Here is a 10,281-nt window from a genome sequence, read left to right as displayed (position 1 = left end):
CATTTTACATCAGTATCGAAATATTCCAACTGTGGGCCTATTCATTTATTTATTTTTAGAAAACGGTCAAATACGAGTGTATTATTGGCTTAGAATAATTATCACTGTTATTATTGTTATCGTTAGTATTACTATCATTATTATTAGGCTATTATTCATCCGTTCAACAGGGATCTGATTTAATTCAATATTGCCCATAGTTTATTTAATTTCAACCAACACATTTGGATACACACGCAATAGTTCTGATGGTAGGTGACAGTCCATAAAAGCCCCGGTGAAAACGGGTAAAATGGAGGGTTGGTGTATAGGTTTAATTTCTCCGATTCCTTTTTTTTCTGCAGGATCGTCACGACGGTACCAGCAATGGGACAGCCAGACTACCTCAGCTGGGAGGCGTGGGCCAGTCTCCGTATAGTGCTCCTCCGCTCTCCCATACCCCAAACTCCGACTTTCAGCCACCGTACTTTCCCCCACCCTACCAGCCCATCTACTCCCAGTCTCAGGACCCCTACTCGCACGTCAACGACCCCTACTCCCTCAACTCCCTGCATGCTCAGCCGCAGCCACAGCACCCTGGCTGGCCGGGCCAGAGGCAGAGTCAAGAGAGTAGTTTGCTGCACCAGCACCGCGGCTTGCCCCATCAGCTCTGTAGAGAGTATCGGAGAGAAGTGCTCCTGCCGTCGGGCCACGGACTCGATACGGGACTCTCAGATTCTATCCCAATCCATGGAATACATCACTCTTTAGAAGATGTTCAGGTAATTCAGCATTATTTGGTAATTATATTATTATTACTATTACATTATTACTTTCACATTATTGATATTATCATAATAATTGTTGTTATTATTATTTTATAATTACGATTTAGAAATGATTATTTCACGCGTAGCCTTCTATTAAAGTTTGCTGCTGTAAATTGGCAGCTCTGTATTAAATGTTAAGGCCTACATTTTATGACTCAATTTTATAAATGCAGAAATAGCAAAAGATGTCCGTAATTGAATTTAATTGACAGAGGCCTTTTTATGAATGTATCAACCGCAATTTGATTTTACAAACGCCTTCGAGTCAAACATGTTATACAAGCCTACTTGCATAGATTATTCAGTCTATTTTCGAGCTGTGTTTGCACGTTATTAGCCTTATTACAGATAATTTGTTTACCCCCCCCTCCACTGAAAATATACATGGTGTTATAAATAACACTTACCCTAAACTAAACACATCTAAACTGCAGCTCTGAGGACTATAATTTGATCTCAAACCCCTCTCACAAAATGGATGGGATACCACGATTCATATACCCTGTCATTTTTTGACGCGATTCTGGATATCCTCCCTTCATATTTAATTGAATTGTGCTCATTGAAAAGACTCGTTCAAGTCCGGATACGAGCGGGGGTCTGTGAGCTATAATAATACAACAGTCCACTCGGGAGTTTTATACATTAACTGAGCACCATGTTTTAGATGAAGTTCCATCGCTCAGCGGATAATACCAAGAAATCGAATAAGTAAAGGGTCTATCTATAGTCAGGAAGCATTTCGTTTTTTTGAAAACAAAGGCCTAATCTCTAATTAGCGTGCACGGCTTGTAATACCACCGTTATTCCTAATATAATTAATAGTTATTCGTAAGTAGCCAATCTGTGGATGGAATCAGGTCACGATTATGAGGCGTTATTTCTGGTGTGCACGACGCACCCTGCCCAACAGCTATAGACAATAACCCTCCCCCTTTATTGAAAATAATAACAGGTAACCTATAGGCCCCCCATATTGTCTGATTGTGGGCTACACGCCAGCCTTTTGCAAACAGCATGACATGTAAGATTAATTCCATTGTATTCTTTATTAAATAGTGTTTGTGCATCTGTGTGTTGCAGCATATTGAGGATCAAGGAATTCACATCCCAGACCAGACTGTAATTAAAAAAGGTAAGCAATTTCCTTCGAGATGCCATGCCTGTTTGCACAAGCGGAACACCACACCAGTCCACCACTACTCGGGAGCTCGGTGCGGTAGCTAAGGCTTCACTGAACCAAATGGATTAATGCGCAGTGTTTTTTAATACGTGAGCTCGAGTGCATCAAACTAACTGCACATGTTTAATCAATGAAGGCCAATGTCAGCATTTCAAAGTAGTCAGATGCGAATATGCCCTACATAGGTTATGCTGTATACTATAGGTTTTAATGTGTTGCATCCTTTTCGCTCGATATCGTATAAAGGCCTATAGACTACCCACTGTCCACGTCATTTCAACCCAAAAATCTATGCGATGATGTCAACGTGGAAAACTGATTGGATTTGAAAAAAGTAATCAACATAAGATGTAATCAACAGAAGATTATATTATATATGTATTTTTTACTCAACTTTTAACCTAAATCCAATTACTTTTTTCTGTTGATTTCACGTTCAATTCACCTTAGATGACAACGCAACCAAATGTAAATCAAAACTAGACGTTGAAGTCACGTCTGTGTCCAGTGAGTAGTTCTCTTTGCACTTCAGGAGCAAATCTAACATGACAGTTGTTAATGCTGTATGTATTCAGTATCAAGATGATACCACATCCTGCATCAAGGTGGAACAAATCTCAACCTGCAAAAATAGGCAAGGTCTCTAAACCATTTATAGAGTCCAATTCCATCAATGTTTTACATAGCTGCGGTTGTTTGTGGAATAATGCGTTCAGTGTTGCATTATATAGATGGGCCTAGCATTATTGCGTGTGAATTTAATTGTTTTCTCCTATACTGTAAGACAATTTCGGGCGTCTGAGACCAACTTCATGGTCAGGTTGAACGTTACTCCTCTCGCCATGTAGAGTCTTTTGTCAAGTCAAATTAGATGCGCTGAGGATGAATCTTGAGAGATGCTCTTTCCGCGTCAGCATGATAATTGCTTCTTATATTAGTAATCTCAAGAGTTCGTTTAGCTTCTATTGTCTCTATTAGCCTCCCCTGAGCTCTTAATGTCACAAGTGATCTATCCAAAAGGCTAGTCCTTTTGTCTCCGGTTCCTGCACACAAAACGGTAAACCCTGCAAAGAGAAATGACACGCGCGAATGTATTTTTGAGGGGGACCGTGGATATTTGAAAATCAGCTTCTCTCAGCGTGATGTGTGTGTGGTGTGTATTGTACAATTGCAACATAGAGAGTGCGCGTGTGTCTGCAAAAAATGTGCCATGTTTCAGAGGTCAAATGTAATATATAGCCAGCCCTAAACAAATATAGGGTCTATAGGCCTATACCAAAGCCTTAAAATACGATAAAATTGTTTTTAGCAATGGTTAGCCCTTTGTGCAGAGACCTAATAACACCAACAAGAAAACAATACATAATTATTATTCATATTATTATTAGGCCTGTTTATATAATATGTTATGATTCGTGTTAATATTATCATTATGATTTGGCCTGTCTTAGCCTACCCTATACGCAATGTTAGAATTTTGTGTAAACCTCTACACCCACACTCCGTTTGATATTAATATCATATGGTTAAGGGTCTACATTGAATGAGATTCACTGAACTTGGTCTTTGTTTTCCATAGGTCCAGTTTCTTTATCCAAGAACAACAATGTCTCCACCATTGGGATAAATAAGGACGGTCTTTTTGGCGGTGTGGTAAACCCCAACGAAGTGTTCTGCTCTGTTCCGGGTCGATTGTCTCTGCTTAGCTCCACATCAAAGTATAAGGTCACGGTGGCGGAAGTGCAGAGACGACTTTCGCCGCCTGAGTGCCTCAACGCGTCACTGCTGGGCGGGGTGCTGAGAAGGTGAGCCGGACTTTAATGTCTCTCCTCATTTTTTATCCCACGAATAATTAAAATCGACCAAGCGTGACACCTCCTGCATTTAAAACAGCCCGAACGGCAGACTGTTAAATTCCATATTAACTTTACGCACACACTGAATTTGTTTTCTCGCAATGTAGCCCACAAATGAATGTAGGACTGTTGGCCTTACCCTCAACCCTGTAACACATGTTTCAGCACATCACATAGGCCTACACCAAAAGTAAACTACTGTAATGTTCGGTCTATTGATTCTAAGCTAGACGCAAAGCCAGTATTTTGGCTGTATATTGTGTATTTACTAAAATAAAGCCGTTTCAGTGAGTTGACATATTGACACGCAAACTGGCCTATAGACACCGATATATTTACAGAAGCACATGAAAGAAACACGATGCCAAATAGATAGTTATCTCTTTGATTAAATAATATTCATTCAACGCTTTTTGGATCAGATAGTGTGTCCAATTGAGGGTTGAATAAATATTGAACATGCCATTTTATAAATTAGCCTATTCATGCAACCTATTTTTACTGTCTTGTCACAGAGCCAAGTCTAAGAATGGCGGAAGGTCCCTCAGAGAGAAATTGGATAAAATTGGATTAAATCTACCTGCAGGTAGACGCAAGGCTGCAAACGTTACCCTGCTGACGTCACTAGTTGAAGGTAAGTTGCATTGTAAATGATCTGAATTCCGGTTCCGGTAGCAGGTGCTTTTGAACGGTTTCAGGGGGAACATTTGAAATCAGTACGTTAGTGTAATTTGGGCCGACCAATAATGCATGAAGGATATCTGTGTATTTTTGAGAGAGATGATGATGGTAATTATTCTAGAGGCTTTACGCAACATTGGCCTGTGTATTTAGCCTACCCGTGTGCAATCCTCTCTTTGTAAAAGTGCATGGGCCTAAGGCTAGGCTACTTACTACATTGTGAGGTAGGACTCGGTTAGCCTTGCTGGCCTAGTTTGTGCCAGATGAATTAGGCTCGCTGTTGAAGCCGGGTTATGGGCATTTGCTTATTTATGTCTAGCGGGAGTGTGGAGCTGTTTCACCTCTGGCAGAAGTGGATCGATTGATTTATTATATTGATTTATTTTAGTGGCTTGTTATCATGATCATTGTTAGAAGGCGTTTATTATTATTAAGCTAGTACCAGTAGGCCTAGGCTACTACTAGGCCACTACTAGGCTACAGCTACTGGTGTTGGTCTACTATTATTTACACTGGGCTCGTTCTTTCTCTGTGATGGAAGTGGAACTGACCTATGGAGGAACTATATGTTGTGAGCCTATGAAATAATATAAATGAGTCATTTACGGTGTATTGTGATGATGGCATTGGCTATTGAATAAAGAAATGTTGCTTGCAAAGTTGAACCGTTATTATTCAACGCGGTGGTATTTGGTGAGCTGTGGGTTTTAAAGGTGAAAGCATGGGATGGTTCATTGGTTCCTCTTAATCATTACAGCCGAAGACTGAATGCAATATTCATTGTGCTTCATTGAAATTTGGTGCTGTATGGTAATGAGGCTGAACAAATGATTCTTTGCGATAAGGGAGGGAGGGGGTGAGGGGGGTGAAGGCTCTCGGTTATTTAGTGAAGAGACTATGCTTTTTTTCTGAAGTGCTGTTATTGTATATGATCCGCTCCATTTTATGGAAACGACAAAGGAGTTTACTGGACTTGAGCTTTGACGATAATTGGCGCGCATGCGTTCTTCTGGAGTTGAGATTTATGTCAGGAAGCCCCGCAGTAAAAACCCAACTGTTTCAGGAAATTAAAACCAAAATCAACAAAAAGGCAGACCTCAATGGAATGAACCTATAATTCTCAAAGCTAAAGTATGTCGGAGCGAGATTTACGTATATAGCCTTTTAAAATTGCTTTCCTATGTTATTATCTGCTGGACTTTCAATAATGTTTAGGGATGGCTAATCGATGTCATGGTGTTGTACATGAGGCTATTTGTAATATTTTTGTAGTGTTTCCCTGATAGTGAACTCTTCTCTCAAAAGGACGTATGGTGCCTGACTTGTATTCATAACATTTCATTTTGTTCCATAATGTGAAAGAAGAAAGGCTACAGGTGCTATATAGCCTACTGCTTTAGACATGGATACGGAAATAAGGCCTTCTCTTTGGCCGAAGACGTTCATTAGATTAATCATCTGTTAAGTGGAAGTGTTAATTGGTCTATATTTGATGTCACCAATTCAGAGCAATATATTATACACTCAATCCATTATTTCCTTCTTAGGCGAAGCAGTGCATCTTGCCAGAGATTTTGGTTATGTATGCGAGACAGAGTTTCCAGCCAAAGCAGTAGCTGAATATACCCGCCAGCATTCCGACCCAAACGAACACGTCCAAAGAAAAAACATGTTATTGGCAACGAAGTAAGTGTTATGTTATCACATTTCGTATGTCCCCAAAAAAATGTTTTCAAGTCATTCTCATGTTTACATCGACAGTGTTTGCAAACACAAACTCAAATGGATGGTCGTTTGTTGTAGGCTTTTTAATAGGTTTTTCATGGATTTCAGAAGTGTTACATTTATGGCATTGCTATTTGGGTTACATTGTAGTATTTTTTTTCCCACTAATTAATTGCATTCTGAATGAATGTGACACATTACAACTGACCAACAAAAATTATTGGATAAAAATGAATCGACTAAAGTCAAATTATTTTAGCTTCTAATGCGCCGGAGAAGTCACCACCCGATGTTATGCACGCGACAAAATGCTCAATGAACAAACACTTTTGGAATTCCACCCTGTCAACTAACTGAATTTAAAATCCCAACTCTCTTTTCATTTGATTCATGCCAAACATGTTTACAGTGGTGCGTGAGCATTAAATAAAACACGTGGACGAATTGGCCTATATTAGCCTTTCCAAACTGGAGTGTACTGTGTCATTGGTCGGTCGATTGAGCAGGCCTCATCCACACGCAACCATTTTGTTTGCTGTGATTGCGTTTGCATTGACACATAGCTGGTTCTACGCCAACATAACCTTTCCCCACTGCATAAAAACATTTTGACACTACAGTAGGTCTATCACACGTAGCCTATAGCCTACGTCACTTTGAGCAAATATGCCATAGGCCACACTAATGTTGTGCTAACAACTATATCAATTCTATCAAATTAATAGCATTTTTAGCCAACTCTTTTACACTGAATTTATATTAGGGCAGACTGGAATTATGATTGTAATTAACACATATATTGTCTCCCCTTTTAGGCAAATATGCAAAGAGTTCACAGACCTGCTTTCCCAGGACCGTACTCCCTTGGGGAATTCTCGACCACAACCTATTCTTGAGCCAGGGATTCAGAGTTGCTTGACCCATTTCAGTCTCATTTCTCACGGATTCGGGACCCCGGCCATGTGCGCGGCCCTCACCGCTCTCCAGAACTATCTGACCGAGGCGATTAAAGCCATGGACAAAATGTACCTGAACAACAACAGTCACTCAGACAGTGGCACTAAAGGCGGAGACAAAGACGAGAAGCACAGAAAGTGATTCTCACCTGAAAGCCCAATATAAATATTATAAATACATATATACTATTGATCAAGTAAACTGGCCACTTCCTGATCTCGCAATGATTTTACATGTTTGTTTTTACTACCATTCAACTTTGGATTTTCGGAAAGCGACGTGCAAGATGCCCACCATAATTCATGAGAAAAAAATTGCTGAAAGGCGCAAAGGAACAGCTCCAGAGAGAGAAAGGTCTTTGCCACATGGAGGACTTTTTATGTAGGCCTGCTCCCTCTTCTTATGAGCTGCAAGGGACTGAAATCCAGCGACCATTATATCTCCATTTACGATTGTAACCGTATGACAAAAGAAGATAAAAGAGGATGAATTCTTATCAGTATTGTGAATAATAAACTTTGAAAAATCCACATTTACATGTCATGACTTCAGTTGCAGACTCTCACTCCAAATGACCAACTTGAACTTTCAACACGATTCACGGTTATATAAGGGAATCTGTGTTCATGTATGTATATATTTATTTATCTGTAATTTAATGGGAATTGTAAATATGGTGCGTCTGTTGAAACTTATTTTTTATTTATCTGTTGCCTCCTGTTTTAGTGGGTTTAAATATTCGGTTAGTTCTTCATGTGGTTTTATGGTTCTTAGAAAACAGAAGTTTGGGGTATTTTTTTTCTCTGGGATATTTCAATTCAGCCCTCTTGTAGCATGTTGAGGCGACATTGAAGCAAGTGAACAAATGTAATAGAAATAAACCTCAATTTTTCTCTCTATCATCCTTATTCTATTCCGTTTTTTTTGTTGTTGAAAAGAGCATACGCGATATCCTGATAAGAACTCTTTTGTGTTTCTACTTTCTTGTTTTTATACAAGATTTTATGTGTTGTGCCAATCAGAATACGTCTCACCTCTTGTTCTTCCCTTGAAGCACCATAAAAGCAATAAATGGATATTGTCTTTAGATTATTTTTTTTATGTTCGAAGAAATTCAAAACATTTGGGACCACCTGATATCTTGTATGTCCAAATTGGAGGCGGTTTTAGCTGTATTGTATAGACCTCTGCTGGCAATAGTTCCCATGCCTGTCAATGTATTATAGTCCTTTGTTGCCCAGAAAAAATAAATATTTGATACGCTTCATGTCGATTTGTATTCATATCTTTTAATTTTTTTATTCAGTGGTTCATATACGCCCGGGTGTATTTTTGTTCTTGGCAAATTTTTTTTATTCAGCCCGGTTACAGTAATTGCGTTTAACTGTCCCCTGACAATTGCTCCTTGCAATAAGCAGCTGAACCCATTGTTTCCCTCAAGTAGGCTATAGTAAAAAAAAAAAAACACATATACTTTCAACTCATAGTTCATAGCACAGGATCATTCAAAACGCAGCGGAGCTTTTTACCGTGCCAAATGACACAGAAAACAATGAATACATTGGTGTTTGATGCGTGTGTGAAGCGCCAGCCCTCAAGCGAAACCGTTGTTTAAAATCAGTGAGATGTACACGGCTGTGTTGAAGGTTATTGCACTTGCCATTCCCTACCACTCTGTTTTTTGGTTTGTTTTAAGATATGCATCAAATATTTTTTACTACTAGGCTGTCTGTAATTATTGGTGTTGTTTGACAGCGTTCAGTTGGAATATAACTTATTTCAACTGCATTACGTTAATTGATATGGCAAATACGTCGGAATGTGGATATCTGTTATTTTGGTCACATCTCTACCGTATAGCCCATAGGCTTCGTTTAAGTCATCCATGCAGATGATCACGTGTGCTACTGCTAATACACCAGATGTAGCCTTGTTTTACGTGCAAAAAGGCCATGGGAACATTGCATTACATAACCTAATTCAAATTGAGTTTGGATTGTGTATTGATGGCATGCACCTCGAAATCAATATAGTGATGCATGAGTCTGTGGACGTATATGAAGATGCTGTCTGTGCTCTAGAGCTCTTTTTCACTGTCACGTTCTAGTCTAGAGCGTTCTAGCTTCGTCTTCTCTTTCTCTAACCCAGACAGTCTGTTTTCAAATAAGGTGAATGGAGCCTAACTGTACACGTCCTTGGCATAATTGCGATGCAGTGCTGTGGCAGGTGAAGCGAGCCATGGTCTGTCAGGGCTGTTTTTGTTGGCTGCATCTCAGATTGTGTGTGGGATCCTAACCCCAGGCACAATAGCTCAGTCATAAAGAGGAAGACCCGGCTGCTCCTTCCGTAGGAAAATAGTCACAGGGAAAACAATCCTATGCTTATTTATGCATTTGTATTAGGAAGCCCCTTACGTTTGTCATTAATGCTAATGTTATTTAATAAATGAAAACAGTTTTTGAGAGCGAAACGAAAGCATTATAGCCTAAATATCTATCACAATGGCTGCTGTCGAAAGCTATAGGCCATAGGCCTGCCTATCAAGGCATGATACAGGAAATGCCATTGCCCCCATTTCTTTAAAAAAGTGTTAAAAAAAAAGTATATATTTATTTCGTTTGTTTACGTTGATACAAACATGTAATTTACATAGGCCTATACGTTTTAACACAAATGCTGCCATAATTTGATCATAAACAGGTAGAACTATTTTTACATAATGCCTTACAGCTAAAGTAATTTACAACAACGAAGAGGCCTGCACATTTTACAGGCAGTCAGCAATACCCAACTGAATTTGTCTAATTCAATCCGTAACCCCTGGTTTCAGCTACATCAATTACACTTGATTCCACTATAATAATTAATACGTGTCTGCTGTGTACTGTTCCCGAGTTGTTATTAAATAGCCTATTCCGAAATGGTAAATATATATAAATATATTGATCAGATATTCCCATGCACTCTTGATTGCATAGGCTATACACGAATATGCAGAAATACAACGCGCGCATGTATGCATGCTCTCAGGTATGCATAAGCTACACTCCACAGGCATGTGTACCTGACT

General features: G+C 39.4%; 1 protein-coding gene across 1 annotated transcript; it reads left to right on the top strand.

Annotated features, from left to right (window-relative positions):
• Window positions 1-326: 326 nt before the first annotated feature.
• On the top strand, window positions 327-7,682 carry LOC115189993 (transcription factor AP-2-alpha-like; the record flags this gene model as incomplete). The annotated part of the gene is made up of 6 exons (XM_029748524.1): window positions 327-761; window positions 1,893-1,944; window positions 3,572-3,797; window positions 4,364-4,482; window positions 6,077-6,215; window positions 7,070-7,682. Coding segments are annotated over 6 exons (1,254 nt in total), but the record flags the coding sequence as incomplete, so codon positions are not given.
• Window positions 7,683-10,281: the final 2,599 nt, after the last annotated feature.

This window comes from Salmo trutta, unplaced genomic scaffold (assembly GCF_901001165.1).
Source record: "Salmo trutta unplaced genomic scaffold, fSalTru1.1, whole genome shotgun sequence".
Taxonomy (NCBI): Eukaryota; Metazoa; Chordata; class Actinopteri; order Salmoniformes; family Salmonidae; genus Salmo; species Salmo trutta.
This window is presented reverse-complemented; position numbering and strand designations above follow the sequence as displayed.